The 23776-nt window shown below is 34.6% G+C and overlaps 2 protein-coding genes and 1 long non-coding RNA gene across 5 annotated transcripts; all 3 read left to right on the forward strand.

Moving 5' to 3' along the window:
• The first annotated feature begins 385 nt into the window (after positions 1-385).
• LOC125874399 (L-ascorbate peroxidase 1, cytosolic-like) lies at positions 386-7831 on the forward strand. 2 transcript variants are annotated; one of them, XR_007447266.1, is made up of 9 exons: positions 386-478; positions 5664-5792; positions 5922-6096; positions 6193-6258; positions 6643-6691; positions 6834-6919; positions 7006-7085; positions 7181-7423; positions 7524-7831. XR_007447266.1 is itself a non-coding variant. In XM_049555279.1 (9 exons), the coding sequence occupies exons 2-9, from the start codon at positions 5674-5676 to the stop codon at positions 7425-7427; spliced, it is 735 nt and encodes a 244-aa protein (XP_049411236.1). In that variant the 5' UTR covers positions 386-478; positions 5664-5673. The 2 variants fall into 2 exon arrangements, 1 of the variants encoding a protein (XP_049411236.1); XM_049555279.1 differs by lacking the exon at positions 7524-7831 and having other exon boundaries at positions 7181-7277; positions 7365-7427.
• Positions 7832-8776: 945 nt separating this feature from the next.
• Positions 8777-12466, forward strand: LOC125874377 (pentatricopeptide repeat-containing protein At4g02820, mitochondrial-like). The gene is made up of 3 exons (XM_049555256.1): positions 8777-8909; positions 10006-10350; positions 11033-12466. Exons 2-3 carry the CDS (start codon positions 10033-10035, stop codon positions 12287-12289), a joined length of 1575 nt encoding a protein of 524 aa, XP_049411213.1. The 5' UTR covers positions 8777-8909; positions 10006-10032; the 3' UTR covers positions 12290-12466.
• Positions 12467-13668: 1202 nt separating this feature from the next.
• On the forward strand, positions 13669-15790 carry LOC125874188 (uncharacterized). Of its 2 annotated transcripts, XR_007447242.1 has the most exons (4): positions 13669-14589; positions 14672-14827; positions 15107-15240; positions 15381-15790. It is a non-coding gene; the product is annotated as an uncharacterized LOC125874188 (long non-coding RNA). The 2 variants fall into 2 exon arrangements; XR_007447241.1 differs by having other exon boundaries at positions 14672-15240.
• The last annotated feature ends 7986 nt before the right edge of the window (positions 15791-23776 follow it).

Here is a 23776-nt window from a genome sequence, read left to right on the forward strand (position 1 = left end):
AATATGGTTGGTGCTTGAACATTTTAATGGAATGGAAACCATATATTATAAATGAAAAATAGTAAAAGTTTACATAACTACTAAGAATGCAAGTTAATTTATTTTTATTATTAGGAAAAATCAGAGATATTACGGAGGAACAAAATTAGAGAAGTTGGTCTAAATAAAAGTTATATCACTCCGAACAAATTTTGGATAGATAAAAGTGTTCATTATATATTAGTCTTAGTTGATGTGTCTAAGTGAATTATGCAGATAACTTTAAGGGGCCGCATATAACTTAACCTTGATGTAATTTCCACCAATTAGAGACTATCATTCTAATCCTACGGTCTACATTCGCCTTCTAGAACCTTCTTTCCCTTTTATTTTCCCCATTTTGGGTTTTTGTTTCATTTCATTTCAGTGCTTGTGGTCTGTTTGTGCTGTACACATTCTCTCTCTAGGATTTATCATCTTTGCCTTTCTCTCTCTTCAGGTTCTTATCTCTTTCATCGATCGATCGATCGATCTGTAATGCAGCTCTATTTTATTCACTTTTTATGGCTTTTATGATATTGTGAAATGTGTCTATAGAATGATTATTTCGATTGCATTTTTGTTTCTGAAATGCCTTCTTTTGCCTGTGCTATGTGATCTTTACAGAGGGTGATCCGTGATCTTGATATGAATCTATATGTTACTAATAATTATTTGTTAAAAAATTTGTATAAATGTTTTTACGATGAATCTGTACACATCGTGATTTTAAATTGACCGGAGATCAGGTTCAATCCCCCACACCATGAAAGCGAAGCCCGGTATTTAGGTGGAGAAGGGTAGAAGGGTGGACCCATTATTCACCGAGTTTAGAAGGCTGTGATTGGTCAATAGGGTAAGGGGTGAGTCACAGACGGATTTTTTGGTTATAAAAATAAATAAAAAAAATTGACCAGAGATGTTTGGCTATGATAATTATTCACTTTTCTGATTTTTTTTTTGCATTATTATTTATTATATTTTTCTATAAAAAAAATTTCATTCCCTTCTCTCTCTGATTCTCTCTCTCTCTCTCTCTCCTTCTCTGGTATTCTCGGCCGAAATCGAAGGCTGCGCCGGCCAGAAGCAACGCGAGAAACAGCTCCAACCGGCGAGCCTCTTTCTCTCTCTCCTCCTAAGCTTCAGTGAGGACGGTAACGACGAGTAGCAGCTCCAGCGGCTCGGACCAGCGAGCGGCGAACAGCAAACTCCGGCGAAGGTAAGAGCATTTTTCAGCTTCTCCGGCGAACTCATCTACCTTCTCCGGCGACCAGCTCAGAAGAGAGACGGCACTGCTACTGTTTGCCGCCGGAGATCATCCAGATCTGGCCGGAAGTTACCCATAGATCACTGAAACCCTCCTTCATCACTGACCAGGTTCTATCTATCATTTTTCTCTCTCTTTTTTCGCTAAATCTAGCTGCTGCTGGGCTCTGTCTTGCAGACTGCTTATCCCGGAACAGTATTCCCAGTTTTTTTAATAAAGTTCTGACCTGTGCTTCAGTTTTTAATAGAGTGGGTGTTATTGTGCTCTTTGGAATACACACTGTTCTGGACACTATAGTGTAGCTGCTGTTATATTGTTTCTTAGAGTTTATTACTGCTGCAGTTTGTAGTGTGTGCCTGTGTAGATCTTGCTGTGTTTGCAGTAACGTTCTAGTGGATTTGGTATTTGATGGTGGTAGTGAGTCATGTCCTCGGTTGAGGTCGAGGTCGAAGGATAATAGTGGTAAGTGGGTTTCGGGTTCTCATAACGTGAGGGTAGGATCTTGGAACATAGGTTCGTTGACGGGGAAGTCCATAGAGCTAGTGAAAATTCTCAAGAAGAGAAAGATTAATATAGCCTGTGTCCAAGAGACTAGATGGGTAGGCGCCAAGGCTCGGGAGGTTGATGGGTTTAAGTTGTGGTATTCAGGAGGGTTTAGGGATAGAAATAGAGTGGGTATTTTAGTAGACGGGGATTTGAGGGAGCAAGTTGTGGAGGTTAGGAGGATCAGTGATAGACTGATGACGATTAAGCTGGTCATTGGAGGATGTACTTTGAGTGTTATTAGTGTGTATGCTCCCAAGTGGGCTTGGACGAGGAGGCCAAAAAGCGCTTTTACGAGGATTTGGATGAGGTAGTTAGAGGTATACCGAATACCGAGAAGATTGTCATTGGTGGAGATTTTAATGGCCACATCGGGGCAACTGCTAGTGGATTTGATGATGTTCATGGAGGCTTTGGTTTTGGGGAGAGAAATGGAGGTGGAACTTTGCTTCTACACTTTGCTAAGGCTTTTGAGTTGGTGATTGCTAACTCATGCTTTCCGAAGAAGGAGAACCACTTGGTTACCTTTCGTAGCTCGTTAGCTAAGACCCAGATAGATTACTTTCTCCTTAGGAGGGGTGATAGAGGTCTATTTAAGGACTGCAAGGTTATCCCAAGTGAAAACCTCACTACCCAACACAAGCTTTTGGTGTTGGACCTGAAGATTAAGAGGGATAGGAGGAAGAAGATGATATCTGACCGACCGAGGATTAAATGGGGTGGGTTGACCCCTGCCCTTTCTCGGGAGATGGGTGAGGAGCTGATGGGGATGGGGGCATGGAGTGGTAGCGGGGATGCGGACAACATGTGGAATAAAGCAGCTAGTTGCATTAGGGAAGTTGCTTCTAAGATGCTAGGGGTGTCTAGGGGTAAATTTGGAGGACATAAAGGAGATTGGTGGTGGAATGGGGAAGTCCAAGGTAAAGTGGAAGCGAAGAAGGCTGCATACACAAAATTGGCGGAGTGCGTAGACGAGGAAGAGAAGCGGACGCTTAAGAAAGTCTATAAGACGACAAAGACAGAAGCTAAGTTAGCTGTTTCGAAGGCGAAGACGGCAGCTTTCGAACGCTTGTATGTCGAGTTGGGGGACAAAGGTGGGGATAAGAAGTTGTATAGGCTCGCAAAAGCAAGAGAGAGGAAGGCGCGCGACTTGGACCAAGTGAAGTGTATCAAAGATGAGGAAGGCAAAATACTGGTGGAAGAGACCTCTATCAAGCAAAGATGGCGAAGCTACTTTCACAAACTTTTAAATGAAAAAGGGGAAGCGGACATTGTGTTGGGTGATTTGGCACACTCTGAAAGACTTCGGGATTTTGGATACTGTAGGTGCGTTAGGTCCGAGGAGGTTATACGGGCTATTAGTAGGATGAGCAGGGGAAGAGCGACCGGACCCGATGAGATTCCGGTAGAATTTTGGAAGAACATGGACAAGGCAGGCATAGAGTGGTTAACTGGGCTGTTTAATGTTATTTTTAAGACAGCGAAAATGCCTGATGAATGGAGGTGGAGTACAATGGTTCCGTTGTATAAAAACAAGGGTGATATCCAAAATTGTAACAATTACAGGGGTATCAAATTGTTGAGCCATACTATGAAGATTTGGGAGAGAGTGGTGGAGATGAGAGTGAGAAAAGGGGTGTCCATCTCCGAGAACCAGTTTGGATTCATGCCGGGACGTTCGACTACCGAAGCCATTCATCTTATGCGTAGACTGGTAGAAAAATATAGAGAAAGGAAGAGAGACCTTCATATGGTGTTCATTGACCTTGAAAAGGCCTATGACAAAGTACCGAGGAATGTCCTCTGGAGGTGCTTGGAGTCTAAAGGAGTCCCGATGATTTATATTAGGGCGATAAAGGACATGTACGGTGGAGCCAAGACTCGGGTTAGAACAGTTGGAGGAGACTCAGAACATTTCCCAGTTGAGATGGGGCTGCACCAGGGATCAGTCCTAAGCCCTTTCCTATTTGCTTTGGTGATGGACGAGTTGACGCGGTCTATTCAGGAGACGGTCCCGTGGTGTATGTTATTTGCGGATGACATAGTACTGATTGATGAGACGCGGGACAGAGTTAATGCGCGGTTGGAGGTGTGGAGACAAACGCTGGAGTCCAAAGGGTTCAGGTTGAGTAGGACCAAAACAGAATATTTGGGGTGCAAATTTAGCGATGTGTTGGATGAGACAGATACGGAAGTGAGACTTGCCGCACAAGTCATTCCTAAGAAGGAAAGTTTTAAGTATCTTGGGGCTGTAATCCAAGGGAGTGGCGACATCGACGATGATGTCACACATCGCGTTGGGGCTGCTTGGATGAAATGGAGGCTTGCCTCTGGAGTATTGTGTGATAAGAAAATTCCACCGAAACTTAAAGGTAAGTTCTACAGAGTGGTAGTTAGACCGGCCTTGTTGTATGGAGCGGAGTGTTGGCCAGTTAAGAACGCACATGTTCATAAAATGCATGTTGCGGAGATGAGGATGTTGAGATGGATGTGTGGGCACACTAGGAGCGACAAGATTAGGAATGAGGTTATCCGGGAGAAGGTGGGAGTGGCCTCTGTGGTGGACAAGCTGAGGGAAGCGAGACTGAGATGGTTTGGACATGTGAAGAGACGGAGTGCAGATGCCCCAGTGAGGAGGTGCGAGGTAATGGTGGTAGAGGGTACGCGGAGGGGTAGAGGTAGACCCAAGAAGTATTGGGAAGAGGTGATTAGACAAGACTTGGCTATGCTTTACATCACCGAGGACATGACTCTAGATAGGAAGGAGTGGAGGTCGCGTATTAAGGTTGAAGGTTAGTAGGGTTAGCGGGTTGTCTTCCCTTGCGAGGGTTTGGGTTGTTAGCGTTTGGAGCAGTCCTAGCCTTTGCTGTTTACTGCGTTTCACTCCCTTTTTCTTTCTTGTTATGGTATCATTTGTTGATTATACGCTATCTTTTGTATTGGCTGTTATGTTTGCATATATCTCTCTTGTCACTTAGATTTGATGTTCTTGAGCTGAGGGTCTCTTGGAAACAGCCTCTCTACCTCCACGAGGTAGTGGCAAGGTCTGCGTACTATTTACCCTCCCCAGACCCCACCTAGTGGGATTTCACTAGGTTGTTGTTGTTGTTGTATATTTTTCTATAAAAATGACAAAGGGCCAAAAATACCTTGGCCTATTCGAAATAGGTTAAATTTACATTTTTGGCTAAAAAAATTATCCAAATTCATGAAAAACGCCGTTCTTTCTAATGGTTTGTTCCAACACAAGGGAAAATGAGTCAATTTTTGAAATGGGATAATTTTGCTATCCTATTAAAGTTTAGGGGACAAGTGCTTTTGATTTTAAAGATTTTAAATAAGAATTATTAGGGACATTATGAAATTAGTTGATGAACTGACAATTTTTATACAATGCCAATATTATGAAATATAAAGTTTAATTATCAATATTAATTTTTCTACTATACATTTATTTTACAGTTCCTTTTCAAAACTATTACACTGAATCTGAGATGAAATAAGTAATAAATCTGATTAAAGTATAATTAAAATTGTTTTCTTTTATCATATCACTACTAGAGTTGGTAACCTAATTTTGCATAGAGTTGGCAAAATTGTACCATTTTGAATAGTGCAAAGGGTATTAAAATTGTTTTCTTTTGAATAGTGCAAAGCGTAAATAATCTGTCCAGAGTCTGATTTTTTTTTTTCAACTTCAAGAATGGCATGGATCTGCTTACACATAATATTTGTGTTTTTTTTCTACAAATACTTAAGCCTTCTCGACCTAACTATAGTATATGATTGGTTAATTTCTTGATTGTGAAACTTATTGTACTTAAATGCTCTGTAGATCAATTACTATGGATAAGTCCTATCCCACCGTGAGCGAGGAGTACCTCAAGGCTGTTGACAAATGTAAAAGGAAACTCAGAGCACTCATTGCTGAGAAGAATTGTGCTCCTATTATGCTCCGTCTTGCGTATGTTCTCTTCAATTGGTTTTTTTTTTTTGCTGATAAGTTAGACAGTGAATACAATACATTTGATCAAATGGATAATGAGTTGTAATTTTTGTGAGTTGTGTATAAAGATATTTTCTGTTGTCTCAGATGGCACTCTGCTGGTACCTATGATGTGTGTTCCAAGACTGGTGGTCCCTTTGGTACCATGAGGTTCAAAGCTGAGCAAGCTCATGGTGCAAACAATGGTCTTGACATTGCTCTCAGACTCTTGGAGCCCATTAGGGAGCAGTTTCCCACCCTCTCCCATGCTGATTTCCACCAAGTATGTATCCTTGCGTTGATTGTTAGTATTTTTTTTAAAGGTTAATATTTGCTTAACAAAGTGCAGAACTAACTTGTTATTTTCTTTTTGGTGCAGTTGGCTGGTGTTGTTGCTGTTGAAGTTACTGGAGGACCTGATGTTCCTTTTCACCCTGGCAGAGAGGTTAGTTAGACTGTCTATGCAGCTTTGTAGCAATTCTAGTTACTTCCCAATTTGAGGCCCTGTTTGTAAGGAAATACTGACTTGTTATTCTGGGAACTTCTATCTAAATTTTATGCATTTGGCAAAAGTCTCTTCCACTACTATTTGTGAAATACTTCACTATTGGTATTGGTTAACTAAGACATGCATATGCTTCACATTACTGTAAAGGGTTGTGTGTAAAGAACTCCTGCATAGTGAATTCTAATTTGATGATTCTTATTCTTATATTCCCTTTCCTACTTTATGTATAGAAACTTTGTAGTATTATATATTCAAAATGTGTAACATTTTCATCCCTCTTGTTTGGTGAAATCTAAATTTATGTTAACATTGCTTTGCCAGGACAAGCCAGAACCACCTATTGAAGGTCGCTTGCCTGATGCCACCAAGGGTAAGTTCTTCCTTTGCAAAATTTGTCTTATGATAGACTGATAGCTTTATAGAGAAGATTCTGATTGCAAAACATTGTGTTGAGGAACTTAATATCTCTTGCAATTTGCCTGTCTCGATAATCATATGTAAACCTAATGCAGGCTATAACCACTTGAGGGACGTGTTTGTGAAACAAATGGGTCTTTCTGATAAGGATATTGTTGCACTCTCTGGTGCCCATACCTTGGTTTGTTGCCTGCTTTTACTGTTTAATCCTATTTGTTGCGAGGTTCTATTCCTACATGCTTATTTCTTAGTGATATTTTTCTCCAGGGAAGGTGCCACAAGGAGCGTTCTGGTTTTGAGGGACCTTGGACCGCCAATCCCCTTATCTTTGACAACTCATACTTTACGTAAGAATCTAAAACATTCTTTTTTGAGTTCTCCTTTTGTGGAATACTTGACTGTTATCAGTCCATTTTGTTTACTAGATATTTGTTATTATCAGGGAGCTTTTGAGTGGGGAAAAAGAAGGGCTCTTACAGTTGCCATCAAACAAGGCTCTCCTCTGTGATCCTGCTTTCCGCCCCCTTGTTGAGAAATATGTTGCGATTAGTATAATACTATTCATCTAAGTTGTAAAATGCTGGCTGTGTTGTTGACTGATTGGAACAACTCTTTGCTTATGTCAGGATGAAGATGCCTTCTTCGCTGACTATGCTAAGGCTCACTTGACACTCTCTGAATTGGGGTAGGCATACATAATATCTTCTTATTGAAAGACGCATACATACATGCACGATTCTGCTTAGATACTATGTCTAACCTATCAATTTCTTTTTTATTATCAGATTTGCTGAAGCTTAAAATGGTGACGGGAAGAGTTGGGAGAGTAGTGGCATATTTTACTATTGTTTCAATTCTGAAAAGCTCGCTGGAGTTGTTGGGGGATAATTTTAGGCTTTTTAATAAGTTCCATTTTCCTTTTTGATAATTTTCCATTTGGTACTTTTTTTTTCTTAACTTGCTCTACTTTTAGGAAAGAAATGAAAGATGAGTTATGCGCTCCAAATTGTTATATTTACAGTGCAGCAAAAATGTTATATTTACAGTGCTTGATGTTTACCCCTAACTCTTTATATAAATCAATAAGCGAAGTTAATAATACAAGTTAAAAAAGGTTTAGTTCAAGCCCTGGATAGCTATAGTACTTCAATTACTAACTTGGGGTCAATTTGATTTGAGACTTTGATGTTATCCTTGATATAGCCCAACCTTAATTTTGAAACCAAACACAGATTGATCTACTACCTTTGTTTCTGTTTCCAAACATTTATATAATGTCATGTCCAACACTCTTGACTTTTTAAGATTCATGCTTAAATAGTGATGTAGCTAAGAGGTAGAAGAAATGGAAAGCCTGAACTGTTCGAGAGATGAGCTAAATATATTTCTTTAAGCCACCACATCTACAAGAATTCAATGGGTTTTATGTACATATGGAACTTATTTGACATTCCTAGTGAATAAATGAGCTAGAATCTCTATATAGGAACTCAAATCTTTAAGATGTTTTTCTATATGAATTACTGTAATTCTTTTTTCTCAAAGATGTACCTTATCTATAGATAAAAAGTAGGTTGCTTATACAACAAAGCCCACATTTTTTTCATTCTCATTTTATTTTTATTATTCTAAAAGTTTATTTTTTGTTTTTATATTATTTATATTTCATTTCTTTCTCATTTTCTAACCTTTACTTTATGTGGTTCCATGTAATTTTTTTATTATCTATTTTATATATTGTGTTTATTTTATTCATTAGCATAATTTTTATTCGTAATTCATTACTGATTAAGGTTATAGACTTACATTTTCCTTTTCTTTTAAATCATATTTACGTATGTTATGTTGAAATTTGACATACGAGTATTATGTTAAATTTATGACATTTTTTTATTTTTAATATCAATCTTTTTGTTTTTTTTTAAAGATGTTTACCGAAAAATATCAAATGATTAAAAGTTTATCCACTTTAGCAAAGGTAGAGGACTAAAATATCAAAAAAAGAAAAAAAGAAAAAGGATTAGATATTTAAATTTATTTTTCTTAAACCTTATTCTTTCATGGGCGAAGTGGAAAACCCGAAATAAACACCGGAGGTTGAAGTGTTAAACCCTAAACCCTAACTCTCTCGCCGGCGAGTAAATTGACGTTGCAAATCACTCGCACAGTAGGTGTGTTTTCTTCTGAATTCTGTTTGTTTATCATTTTTCAATTACTGTATTACGTTGATAATCCTAGGTTCTTTCATTCAGTTCAAATTTATGGCATGTATGTGTGCATCTATAACTCTGATTGGTGCTCAGTTAGCGAAGAAATGAAAGTTTATTTGGTGCTTAAAATGTGGCAATGGCAATAAACCAGAAAAATGTGGAAATTTGTAGCTTTTATGGAAGAGAAATGTTTAGAATTTAATAAATACTACACAGTTTGCTTTTTGTGCTTAAGCTGGGAAATCGTTGGGCAATGCGTAGCTGAATTGAGAAAGAGTGGTTAAGGTCATGGATTTAGTATTTGAAAATCTAAATTGAAATCGGTCAATATAAGGTCTGGAAGTACATTTACTGTTATTCAGGATAAGTTGATTTAGACTGGTGAAGTACATTTAGTTGGAGGAGAATTAAAAAGTGTCATTTTCAAATTCCAGCACAACCAAAGAACAATCCGAAAGTAATTGACGCTCAAACTTAGATGAATGAGGTGATAAGAATGATGATTCCCAATTGCCAACCTGACAACGGTAGACTAAAAAACAATCAAGAGAAGTGAAGAGAGGAACCGTACCAACGAGCAGAGTTTGAGACGAGGTGACTTATGGAATGTGGTAGATTGGTAAGAGATTAGAAGTGGTTGCTCTGTATGAAAAATAGGAATTCACGTGCTAAACCTCCAGTTTATGATGAAATTTAGATTATTGAATGTCCAATTAAACCCTATTGTTGCCAGGTAGGCATGTTGACTGTGAGTGTATGCTTATCCTCACTTATATATTTCTTCCCATCTGCCTATGCCTAAGTTTTGGTGGACAAAGTTACTAGATACGTGTGTTGATGGTGGTGGGAAATAGCTAATACCCGGTGTAACAGTCGAGGTGTAAGCAAGTTGACCCGTGTAAAAAAAAGAAAAATGTGGTGAAGTGCATTTGATGTATAATATACTGTTACAAAGATTGTTGACTCAAATATCTGAAAACGATGTGTTCTAAACGTGGCTTGTCTTGATATCTTTCTTTTTATGGTAATCTCATATCTGATCTTCTTGTCAAAGCAGGCAATACAAAGTGTGTCTGTAATAAAAATGTTGCTCCGTTTGATTCGGAGATCTTATGCTGCTGTTCGCCCTCTATCAACTGAAGCTTCGACAACAGTGAAGTCCACAAGATCAGGAGGTGGAAGTAGCATTACCACTAGTTTAGAAGGTGGCACTAGTACTGCCACAAGTACTCGTGGCAGAGACACACTAGGGAGGAGGCTTTTGAGTTTGATCTATGCAAAACGTAGTGCTGTCATTGCTATACGCAAGTGGAAGGAAGAGGGGCACCCTGTCCGTAAGTATGAGCTCAATCGCATTGTCCGGGAGTTGCGAAGACACAAACGATTTAAACATGCCCTTGAGGTTTCTCTTTCTTCTCATTAACTGTTTCATGATTTACTTTGAATCATTCATTTCTTAGGCTTATAGTGGTAGAGTATTGCAGCACTGGAATACATTTCCTTTTATTGTTTTCTATGCTAGCTTCTCCATTTTTCCATGAAACTTGCTTAGGATGGATGGGCGGGATAGGGTAAGAACTGGAAATTATCTGCTTCTTTTGTTGAATACTCAAGTGAATTATTCTATGTGGTTAATTGCTGAATACAAAGTCATTGTACACGGTGCCACCTTAGATTTTGAACAAGGGAGTTACTAATCCAAGATATGGTGTTATATGATTGAGAAGGTAACTGCTTTTTTCAGTATTCCCAATTGCTCCGGAGTCTCCTCACCTACTGAAGGAATTGCTAGAGTTTTCAAGCTTTGCTGATATTCCTTATATTATTGCTAATAAGAACTCTGACCACTGATATGACCAGTTAAGAACGGAATGCATGTTGTAAATGCTTAATACAAACATGCATTTTATTTTTTCTACTGCTTGTTTTTGTTTTGTTTAAATTAAATTAATTATTGTCCTTGCTCTTGAGTAAGTGTCTCATAGTTTTCTAAATAGCCCTTGCGATAGTTTTCTGAAAAGCAAGGCTACATGCCATTTTTAATAGCATTGAAATCTGCAATGTTGATGGGATTATGTTTACAGGTTTGTGAATGGATGAGGGTACAAGATGATATCGAACTATTATCTGGTGATTATGCAGTTCATTTGGACTTGATTGCAAAAGTTCGTGGTATGAACAGTGCAGAGAAGTTTTTTGAAGACCTGCCTGATAAACTGAAGGTCCAGACCACCTGTACTGCCCTTCTCCACACCTATGTCCAGCATAAGGACACTGCTAAAGCTGAGTCTTTGATGGAAAAAATGTCCGAATGCGGGTTCTTGAAGTACCCTCTTCCTTATAATCATATGCTTACCTTATACATATCCCAAGGGCAACTAGAGAAGGTTCCAGGCCTGATTAAAGAATTGAAGAAAAATACCTCTCCTGATATTGTCACATACAATCTGGAATTGGCAGTTTTTGCATCACAGAATAATGTTGAAGCTGCAGAGAAAGCGTTCCTTGAGCTAAAGAAGGCAAAATTGGACCCTGACTGGATAACATTTAGCACCTTAACCAACATCTACATTAAAAGCTCACTTCAGGATAAGGCAAAGTCAACTTTGAGAGAAATGGAGAAAAGGATTTCCAGGAAGGGTCGAACTGCATATGCTTCTCTCGTTAGTTTGCATACAAATCTACAGAGCAAGGATGAAGTTTTCCGAATATGGAGGGAGATGAAGTCACTCTTCCGTAAAGTGAATGATACAGAATATAGTTGTATTATATCGTCGTTACTGAAGTTGGATGAATTTGGAGAAGCAATGAATCTGTACACTGAATGGGAAGCTGGTTCTGTGACCAAGGATACTAGGATTGCAAATTTAATTCTTGCTGCTTACATTAACAGAAGTGAGATGGAAAATGCTGTCGATTTTCACAACAGAATGGCGGAGAAAGGCATAACTCCTAGCTGCACCACTTGGAATCTTCTTACACGGGGTTATTTGAAGCAAAAGGAAATGGATAAAGTTGTCGAATTTTTCAAAAAAACTGTTACAAGTGTTTCAAAATGGGATCCGGATGCAAAGATGGTTCAAGAGATGTTTCATGTAGTTGAAGAGCAGGGCGACATTCAGATGGCAGAACAGTTACTAGTTACCCTTCGACACGCTAAGTATGTGAATACAGAGATATATAATGCACTTCTCCGAACTTATGTGAATGCTGGTAAGATGCCAATGATAGTTACAGAGAGGATGAAAAAGGATAACGTGGAGATGGATGAGGAAACTCGAAAGTTAATTGGAATAACTAGCAAGATGACTGTAACTGAGGTTCCAAATGAGGTTGCTTGAGAACAAGGCTGGACTTTCAACTATGTAAAATATTCAGATTATGCACAAGAAACTTGTTTTACTATGCCTCCCACAACAGCTATATGTTTTCTATTTATATATCCATTGAACAGTTATTGAAATAGTTGATGTAGTGATTTCAATTTTCAATTAGTCAATCAATGAAATACACCTACTTCGGGTTATTTAAATATACTTGCAAGTAAATTGTGTATCCCTCCCCAAAAAATGTCCGCTTTGAGGTCAGACGTGCAATACATGCTCTGATGGTCAACGCTCGCCATCAAGTAGTTATATAATTAGATCACACCACATATAAATGTTGTTTCATAGTAGACACGCAATATGTTTTGATTTTAACATATCATAGTAAAATTTACCGATCAAGCCGTGTCGAGGTACAACACTCGGACACATCTTATATGTTTTTTTTTTTTCATCGTTTGAGAGTCAATTTTTTAATTTTTGCCATGTGAATTTAGAATGAAATTTTAAAATAAAATTTACATAGTTAAAAATTACTTAAAAAGTATAATAAGTTATATTAGTTTATAATTTAAAATATTTTAAAAACATGAAAAGATCATATCAAACAGAATTCAGAAGTTACTACATAAAGGTGGAGCTACTTCTCAATCCTGGGAAATCTTAGTTGCAGAATTGAAAACTTATACCATTGTGTAATATTTTTTTTTTTAGGTAGGATATTGTGTAATATGTTCTCAAAAAGAGTGGAAAAGAAACTTTTATTCAAATTATAGTAGTAATACTAGTTCTGCAACAATACAAGTATCAACAGACCCTTTCAATTTGAGTTACGGTGGAATGATAGGAATCCTTCATTTTTAGTTATATATTTCGAATTTAGAGTTATGAGAATAAAAAAAAAAAATCTATTTGTAGGCGCTACTCAAAAATGTGTTTTGTAATGTATAAATATAAGTTTAATCAGTTTTTAATATGAGTACAGAAAAAAAAAAAACCCTTTTCTTTTCTACCTAAAAGAAAAGAAAGAAAGGATTATTAAAAGATTGTGTGGGTGTGGGTGTAGGTGTGGGGGCGGCATAAATGGTTTTTGAGGAATTAGATGAGAAAAGAAGGGAAAATTATTTTGGCTCCTAAATTGATGTATTAATTTTTTGTTTTTATTAAATGAAAAAGATATATTTAGATCTTAATATGTTTTAGTTAAGTCGTGAGGACGGGATAATAGGGGTTAGCTAGCATCGAATATATAAGAGTAGTAGATGGATTAAGCACCATTTTAATCAAATAAAATATTTTGTTATATATTAAGGATCATTTTAATAAAGGCATATTTGAGCCCTTTTCCTTTATATAAATAGGAAAAACCCTATGTGCCTCTCGACTCTTTTGTGCATTCTAGGTTAGAATGGAAACATATTGTTGCAGTAATGGGATTGATAGAATAAGCTCATTGCCCGTTGATATACTTCACAACATTCTTTCAAATCTCTGTATTTTTGATGTGATTCATATGACTGTATTGTCGAAAAGATGGAAATACATATGCACTACCATCCCCTACTTCCGGTTTGATAGTAATTTCTCTGATTCAGATCCAGATCATGAGGAATTCAAAGAATTTATCGATACCTTTTTAATTTCCCATAAAACGATTAACCTTGTCCGTTTTATCCTCTCATGTAGCAATATGTTTGAAAGCACAGATATATTGCGTTTTATTGATGCAGCAGCAAGAAGAAATGTTGAACAACTTGTGTTGTGGTTTTCGCCTGGTGAGCCATTTGAGTTACCGCATTGTCTTGTAACTTGTGAATCTTTACATGTTTTGAAACTAAATTTGTGTGGGGATGTACTAAAACTTCCTAATGATCATAATCATTTGGGCGGATTTCGTCAGCTGAAATTGCTTCATCTTTGCAGTGTTGAGTTATTAGATGGACATTTGACAAGTTGCTTCTTCTCAGAATGTATACTAGTTGAAAAATTGGAATTATGTGATTGCAATTTACAACATATGAACCTGCTTTATATTGCTCCGAAATCTCTTTTATATCTCACTTTTGATGAGGGCAACTATTATATATGACAATTGTGAAATCAAAATTTCTTGTCCTGCTCTCAAATTCTTAACATATAAATCTCCTATGCCAAAGGATAGAGTAATCAACAATCTCTTTTCAATAGAACATGTGTTAATCAATTTTGATGATTATGATAGAAATTGTGATGAGAAAATTGGAATTCTTGTGCATAAGATGATCAAGGAAGCCCCTTCTATATCACTTCTGAAACTTTGCAAGGCTTCTCTTAAGGTAAAATTTTGTTTTCTTTGGATTTAATAAGCACATAGATTCTTAATTTTCTCATTTTTTGTATTTTCTTTTGGTGTTGTAGGGTTTGTATAAAGAGGCTTGCCTCTCTCCCATCTGTTTTAATAAGCTCAAGTCCTTAAAAATGAAATTGGGAGTTGATGAAGATTGTATGCAAGTTATGATACGATTGCTCAAGTATTCGCCTAACCTCGAGGTTTTAAAATTGTGGTGCGATGAGGTAAGACACTTCATCTGTGAAGTGATGTAATGGAAGTCTGAGATGAATAACATGTTGATTGGATGGATGGCTTGGTTTGGTTTGAATTGTAGGTATCAGACTGCAATACGAACAGATCACTTGGATTTTTTATGAATCAGTGACACTTGAAAGTGAATCCTGTTTGGCATTTTCACTTGAAATAGTTACTTGTGTTGTTGAGTGATTGCTGCTTATTCAGATTTATAGTTGTTTCAATACAAGTGTTTGATTCTCTTCTCACTCTCAATTGTCTTCTAGGATGGAGAATAGAGGGAGAATTATTTAAAGTATCAAGAATGGTGTGACTATTGGCAGGTACGGGCAGATCAAGGCCGGGGGATAAGGTTTTTCACCCGACCCCCCTTGGTAAAAAATTACAATGTACATATAAGGTAGTAAGTAATTCTCTACTTATTATGTTTATATAGATTTTGAGTCCCCTAAACACAAGACTAGAGACTGGGGAGTTGAAAAGTCACCTTTGGGATTGCAAGTTTCAGATCTGAAACACAACATTTTTAATTGTTGGCAGATGCATGATCCTGAAGTAAGCATTGTGTGCTTGGACTCTCATCTAAAATCGATTCAGTTGATTGGTTTCAAAAATGAAGAAAACGAGATAGAACTAATAAGGTTTTTTCTGAAGAATGCACGGGTATTGGAAAAATTTAGGATTGTTTGTGCTGGTTATGCTCTGACATCAGAAGAGGCATCAAAGAAGGTTTTGAATATTCCTACAACTTCTTCACAAGTTCTTTTGACATTTCACGATGCCAAGCTCAAACGGTGGTCTGATAACTGGTTGGATAATTGTTAGATTTAGTCTTATTGAAGATCCAAGTGAGAACCAAACTGTTGTTGAGGTTTATGAAACTTGTAGTTCATGTTTGACTGAAATAGAGTACTTGCTAGGACTACATAGTATATATGCCCAATTTGGAATTTGCATTCTAGTCCATTGTATTGTGACTGTGGAGTTGCATTGTAACATCACAGGTCGAAGTTTCTTAACTGCTCGTCACATAAACAACTATCATCGATGTATAGTTTCTTCAATCAAAGCCAACCAAACAATATTTGAAAGATACAACACCAAATTAAATTAGCAATCCACAGTCCAAAGTAATGGAATACATAATGAAACGTAAAAATATTCATTCTAGTCTAAAGAGAAGATTATTTACACATAGATAACAGCATAACATATAAGTAGTGAAATGTGGCATCTTAATTTTGTAATTCCTAACTAAGAAAATGTTGAAAATATATGGAGTATTATATATCTCATAAAGAATTATTCTATCTCCTATTCTATTTGAAGGAAAATATTATTTTATGTCCTAAATTATTCACTCCTTAAAAAACCTTCATTGTCCATGATAGTGGTGATTGACTATGGTCTTTAATACCATCATAAATACGTTTTCTCTATTGATATTAATTCCCATTAATCCTTTCCAATAATGAGGGAAGAAAATGTCACATTACTAATATATAATGTTCTTCATCCATTGTGGATAGTAGAAAAAACATGTTTTCATTTTGTGAGAACAGAGAGGCACAAAGTTCTCTCTTGTAATTTCTCCGTCTATACTTTGTTATGCTAGGTTTTCTTTCTTAATTTCTGGCTCTTCATTTATACTAGAAGAGCTTGTTGAATCTTGGGAATACACCTATACCGGGTGAAATATCCTTAAGCTATGAGAATTTCCTACAAAAGTTTATGGTGAAGTATAAGTTTTGGTGAATTCAGTACAAGTGTTTGTGATGAAGGTATTCAACTTATATCATGGGAGAAAGTTTGTTGCCCAAACAAGACCCAAGTGGAATGTAGCATCTGTTGGTCAATTGCTTGTAAGAAAGATTCTTTAATGCGTATTCACCGACTCCTCAAGGGGAGGGTGGAGGGCATTATATTATATAGGGTAAAAAAACTAAAATATCTATCTATCTATACTACCTAAAAAGCATGAACTCCAAACTTGAATGTTAAATTACTATAATACCTTCAATTAAAAATAATCAATTTATTTTATTTATTAATTTAATAATATTAAAAGTAAATACCTTTTCACATTAAAGGGTTGTGATTTTTTCAAAGGGTTGTGACTTTTTTGACGGGTTGTGACTTTTTCGATGAGTTGTGACTTTTCCAAAGGGTTGTGATTTTTCAAAAGAGTTGCGACTTTTCCAAAGGGTTGTGCCTTTTCCGATGAGTTGTGACTTTTCTGATAAGCAATGACTTTTTTGAGAGGTTGTAACTTTTCTGATAAGGCAGAATTAGCACCTATTCATACTACTATTTGTTAGCTATAAATAGAGGGTTTCATCTCACTTTTAAACTATGATTTTTTTTTAAAAGTTTTCTACTCTTCTTCTTCTTAAAAAATCTCAAGGGTTATTTGGAACAATTGATTAAATTCGAGGTACCACATGAGAAAGAGTCCGTGAACAAATTGTAGCAAATCATTCATCAATTCACACTCATATTTTTTCTTACGATTTTCATGAGTTAATAGTGAAGAAAAGTTGTGGGAAATACAATAATAATAAACAAATGTGAAAAAAGACACATCATTTGGGTAAGATATTTCATCTTTATTTTTTCATTTTTTATTCTTTCACACTAAACAAAGGAGTTTCTTTTTAATTTTACTAAAACAACGGCATCAACATAGTCCATTGAATTATTAGTTTTGATGTTATATCCACTATTTCAAAAATAGATTTTCACCTTTACTTATAATATGATGATATAATCATGATAATAATTATATTATTTTTTAATACATAGTGAATGTAGCATGAACATATATTTTCGTCTTCCTTCTTCATTGGCTATGTATTGTTCCATATGTTTTTTCTTTTTTTATAATTTTATTGAGTATGCAATTTTTTAAGTATGAATTTCCTGTTATTTTGTGCTCATTTTAATTTTAGAAAATGTTATGTCACAAGATATACTCCTTGATAGCTATATAAAAATAGATAAGAAAATAGTGATTGGTCAAAAAGTATTCATAAATAGAATTAAGGATTCTATAAATAACACTTTAAATTTTATCCATCAATTAATTTTTATTATTGAAAAAGGTAAATATTTTATATCACGATATAATTCTATATGATATGTATGCGGTAGAAAAAACTATATGATATGTATGCGGCAGAAAAAATGAAAAGACTACAATTCTACAAAGATAAGGTAGAAACTTAATGAAATGAAATATTTTTCACCAAAGGTGATGTTCATATATTAAAATTAAATTATGGTACTAAAATGTATATATATAACAAAGTGTTGGTCAAGTTAAATATTTGACATACATTCAAGCCTCTATTTAACCATCATTCGTTATAACAACAAAGTACCCTTTTTTTGGTAAAATTACCTTTCTATGATAGTCTTACTCAAATATTAATTGAGTAATAATATTTTATAAAAAATAAATTACGTATAAAGATAAAATATTGAAATATTTATGGTAATAGTGTCATGCACATACTAAATTTCAAGTATGAATTTTTAAGAGAATAATTATACTTAAATGGTGTCCATCATTTATGTTCATAACCTCAAGAAAAAAGACTATTGATATTTTTTTAAAAATAAATTTGTTTGTTAGATTTGTTTACAAAGTTGAGTGAAGTAAAAATAATACTACTAAAAAATGTCACTTTCTCACCATATATTTAAATTCTAAATGTATTTTGAAATGTTTCAATGATATTTGATCAATATGATCTCACAATACAAGTAAATCTATAACAATATGTATTAGTCATTTAAAAACATTAGTCCTATATTCTTTCAATTATAATTATTTACTAAAAAGCATTAATTTAGTAATATTAATTCTATTTTATAACATCGTATACTATATAGGCGATACACATGTGCAACGCACGTGCTGTGAAACTAGTACAATTTAAGCACATAAATAACTCCTATATAACAATAGTTTGACTTTTCACAAACATAGCAATAGAATTTTTACAAAACACAAAATAATCAAGAAAAAAAGGGAATTAAAAAAAAAAGGAATTACAAAAAAAAAAACGTATAAATAATTATTATATAAGATTCTCATCCCTTAATTAGCTCTCATTCTGTTATTTGCTTCCACAATTATCTCAACCATTAACATAATCCCCTCCCTCTCTCTCATAATCACAATACTAGTATACTAACAAGTAACAACAATCAAACTATCTATCTTCTCTAATAATTCTTTCAATGGCCGAAAATTACAACGTTTCAATTTTAATTCAGTATGGCGAAGGATGAGGTAATTATTATGAAAATTTAGCTTTGAAACAAATTATTTTGGTTAAAAACTATTTTGAATATTAATTTATTTTTTTGATTGTTTCAAAATTATTTGTTTTTTTTTTTCACCTTCCGAAATTATTTGTTTAATTAATTAAATATATTTCTTTTTTTATTGATAAATATTGTGTTGATTCAATTTGAGATTTATCCACGTTGTTTCAATGAGAAAAAGTTTTTTTTTGTAATTTTCTGCTTGGTGATAGTTTCATTTTTTTTCAATTTACTGATGTTGGTTTCTGCTTGGTGATAATTTAGTTTTTTTTAAAATAAAAATTCTATTGTTTCTTAATAAATAAATTAATTTTCATTGAGAATAAGACTTTTGCCTAAATAAATTGTTTCGATTTATTGACTCTTTTTTTAAACTAGCGTTACATAATGTTTTTTAGTTCAACTATACTAAAAAATTGATAAATAATTGATTACATTATGCTGTTATGCACTATTGGATTGTAACATATAATCATGTTCAACTTTATCAATCTTCATAAATCAATGTTACACCTACAGTTTGGTTATAAGTTGGTGTTCGAATTTGATTATAAGAATAATGAAGTGACACCAATTTTTAACCATATTATACACCATTTCGTATATAACTTTTTTTTTTGGTGATATAAAAAAATATGATTGTGTATTTCACATTTGATTGTTATAACTGTTGTTTAGTAGTTTTTTTTTTGAAATGCATTCCAGGAAGGTATGTGGATTTCAAGCTTGAAGGAGTGATATGTGACGCAACTAGCAATTGTTTTTTTTTCAAGAGATCTAAAGTAAATTGTAGAAAATGTGTTATAGCCTATAGAGGATCACAACAGCAAAACTTGTACCAAATATCCATATGAGGATTAGCATTGTTGAGTTAATTTTTTATTTTTACAACACTTTTTTTCATAATCTAATTGAATGATATTAGCGGATATGAATTTTATTCGTTGTTTATTAAGCATTTTTTTCATAATCATATTTAATCATATGATGTAATTAGTTCTATTATTTATGTTGGTTATCCTTGTGGTATAAAATGTCATTTGAAAAAATAAAATGACAAGAAATATCAACTAATTTGGTATATTATATGGGGTAGAATTCAATAATTGTTGGTATATTATATGGTACAATGTTAGTATTATTAAATGGTACAATTTTGATATTAGAAATTTTCAATGTTATTCGTAAATAGTGTCATATAGTTCTAGTGTAATTTCAAGTTCTCAATGTAGAAATTTCACGTCTAGGATTAGAGAAATCAAGGATTGTATTGATGAATAAAATTGCTGAGTACATACTCCTTATATAGGGAGAGAATTAGAGTCCTAAGTTAACTATACTTAGAGTCCTACTACAATACCTATTACTACTATAATAATAATAATGCAATTATAAATAATCTAATCCTAGTCGTTATATAATCCTAACCATAATATAATTCTAGTCGTAATATAATCCTAATTAATATAAGTAATCTAATCCTAGTGCGACTCTAATTCTACAACAGTGTTGTAAACTCGCCAGTTAGCTTCGTTGGACCTGTTCCTTTGACATGTTCCAGTCGTCAACTTCCTTCTTCATCAACACTTGCTGTAGACATAACAATCACCTTCGTTGGACTTGTTCTTTTGACATGTTCCAATCGTCAGCTTCCTTCTTCTTCAACACTTCCACTCAAGCTAGTGAGTAGAGGAACGGTTATTCCTAGCTTGCTTTGAATACCCAGTAAAAAAAAACTTTGAATACCCAGCAAAAAACTTGTTTTGTCAATGCTTCAGTATGAATGTGATGTCTAGTCGTTGCTTGTGGTAATTCATCTGCAGATTGATACGAGTAGTTAAATTCCACCAGTAATAACACTTAAGAGCAGTATGATTAATCCTACCACATATTTGACATGACTCAATATTATTCCTTTCTTTATTTTCACTTTGAGAACTTTTATTATTCAGAGAACCTGGTCCATATTGACTGTTCTTAAAACCTGTTCCCTGTCCAGCAGGCTTGAAACCTGTTTCTCTGGAGTTGATGTTGTTGTTTCCTCTTCCCCTGCTTTTTTGAGCAGAGAATACCATGTTATGGCTTTGTTATGCCACCTCTTCTTCATCTTTCCTTATATCAAAACTCGTGAGAGCATAAACAAATTGATTAAGAGTGGAATATGATGCCTTACCTAATATGACAAAGGTCTTGTATTTGAGACCTAATCCTCTAGCAAAATTAATTATTTTTGTTGTTTGAATATAAGCTTTTTTCATGCATTCCCACATCTTTGGCAGTTGAGCAGTCCACAATTAGTTGCATGCTTTCTTCGGTCAAGGTGCTTGAGATCCAACTCCTTAGCAACACATCTTTCTCCTTCCAATCATCAATGGTGTCACTATTTTTTGCATCCTTCTCAACCGCTACAACTTCCCTAGACGTTTGTCCAGTGGAACAACTACTTTTACTTGGTTCAGATGTGTTAGTTTCAACATTTGAATCAATAGGGATATTTGTGTCCTCCTTATGAGGTAGTTTGTTGGCTTAAGTTTAATGGAGTAAGCGGCAACAAGTTGGTGAAGTGAGGAGGTCGACATAGTTTTGGTAGAAGTGGTCATTGCAATCTACCGTGTATTTATTTTTTTGCAATACTCAGAGAGCGGAAGAACTTTTATGCTCTGATACCATGTAGAAATCTCACGTCTTGGATTAGAGAAATCAAGGATTGTATTGATGAATAAAATTGTTGAGTACATACTCCTTATATAGGGAGAGAATTGTAGAATCCTAAGTTAACTATACTTAGAGTCCTACTACAATACCTATTACTATAATTACTATAATTACTATAATAAGAATAAGAATAAGAATAAGAATAATAATAATGATGATGATGATGATGATGATGATGATGATGATGATGATGATGATGATAATAATAATAATAATAATGATAATAATAATAATAATAATGATGATCATGATGATGATGATGATGATGATGATGATGATGATCATGATAATAATAATAATAATAATAATAATAATAATAATCATAATAATAATAATAATAATAATAATAATAATAATAATAATAATAATAATAATAATAATAATAATAATAATAATGATAATGATACCATATTTTCAACGGATCGTACACATTTAGACTATTAGGGACCTTTATAGTCAGTTAGTCCTGGCAACAGTATATAAAAATCCCTACTATCCGGGTCCGCCCTGGTCCGCCCTTTCTCATGGGTAATCCAACGGATTCCTTCGGCTATTTTTCATATACTGGCCTGGATTAGCTGTGTCTGACCTTAATCTAACATGTTCAATCTGTCAACATCATAGACACAATGCCACCTTATAATAACTTAGTATGTTATAGCTCAACACTAACAGTTTAGCCCATCATGGGGCTGATGAACATAAAGAAGTATAAAAATAAGAGGAGAATAAGAAACAGTACCTTATGATGAGATTCTTTAAACCAAATTGCAAACTTTTATTCAAAACGAAATATTACAAAATGAAATATTACAAAGGGAGAGAGATTTTTTGAAAGAGAGAGAGGGGGTTCTTTGACCTGCCTCTTACTAAACACACACTTCCTCTTATATAGAGGTTACAAAGAAAAACGAATAATAAAGAGTGGCCCACATCTTTTTACATTGGCCAATAACCACACGATAAGACCGACAAGCCCCTATGGCTTTCACATGGTCTTATTATTATTTAAGATGGCCGACAATGCTTTCGGCTACTTTATAAAAGCAATTTAAATTATTTTGGCCCTTTATGTGACCAAATGCTGGAATCCTATGCTTTTCCTTTTCCTTTTCCAGCTGTGCTTGCACTAGAAGATTCTTCTAGTTGTTGTTGATATCTTTGGAGAATAGTTTCAAGATCTATTTCCTCATCATCAATATCTTGACCTTCCCCAGCAATGCATGTATCATCTTCTTTATCATCATCATTTGTATGGCTTGCTGATGCCATGGAGATATCATCTTTTATTTCTATGTCAAGATTTCTCATCAAATCTTTCTTTACTTCTTCCATATATAAGGCTATAGCTTCTGACTTAGAGATAAGTTCTTTCTTCATTTGAATTTTTCTTGCAATCTTTTTGAATGGACTTAAATCTTCGGGCGATTCCATGGTAATAGCCTCATATTGACTAATTTTAACATTTATTAAATCAATAATTTCTTGACCATGTAACTTGCCTTCAGGGTTTTTCTGAAGTAATTTACTCCAGAACTTAGTATAAAAAGTCCTCTGTAAACAAGGAAATCCTTCTGAAGTATTATTAACTTCTATTGACCATTTCATGATCCAAGGAATCGAAAATTCAATGAAGAAATACATCAAAGATATTCCTTCGAAGAATATATTTTCTTCCTGTAACTTTATTAGTTTTGGGGATATGTCCACCCATTCCAAATATAATTTCTTGTATGATTCTGGTAGGATTTTTACTGAAGGACCATATAAAGTCCACCATTTACAAAACCAATTTGGAATATGTCTATCAAATACATTAGAACATATTTTGATGAACCACGAATGCTTCCTATTAGCATTTTCATATAACAGGACTTTATTAAATCCAT

This window comes from Solanum stenotomum, chromosome 8 (genome assembly GCF_019186545.1).
Source record: "Solanum stenotomum isolate F172 chromosome 8, ASM1918654v1, whole genome shotgun sequence".
Taxonomy (NCBI): Eukaryota; Viridiplantae; Streptophyta; class Magnoliopsida; order Solanales; family Solanaceae; genus Solanum; species Solanum stenotomum.

What these genes read in the sequence shown, in the direction of transcription:
- LOC125874377 (XM_049555256.1), top strand. Translation starts at nt 10,033, where the DNA reads ATGTTGCTCCGTTTGATTCGGAGATCTTATGCTGCTGTTCGCCCTCTA. An exon ending in GATTTAAACATGCCCTTGAG is followed by an intron (nt 10,351 to 11,032) that starts GTTTCTCTTTCT and finishes TTATGTTTACAG; the next exon opens with GTTTGTGAATGGATGAGGGT.
- LOC125874399 (XM_049555279.1), top strand. Translation starts at nt 5,674, where the DNA reads ATGGATAAGTCCTATCCCACCGTGAGCGAGGAGTACCTCAAGGCTGTT. An exon ending in CCTATTATGCTCCGTCTTGC is followed by an intron (nt 5,793 to 5,921) that starts GTATGTTCTCTT and finishes CTGTTGTCTCAG; the next exon opens with ATGGCACTCTGCTGGTACCT. An exon ending in TCTCTGGTGCCCATACCTTG is followed by an intron (nt 6,920 to 7,005) that starts GTTTGTTGCCTG and finishes ATTTTTCTCCAG; the next exon opens with GGAAGGTGCCACAAGGAGCG.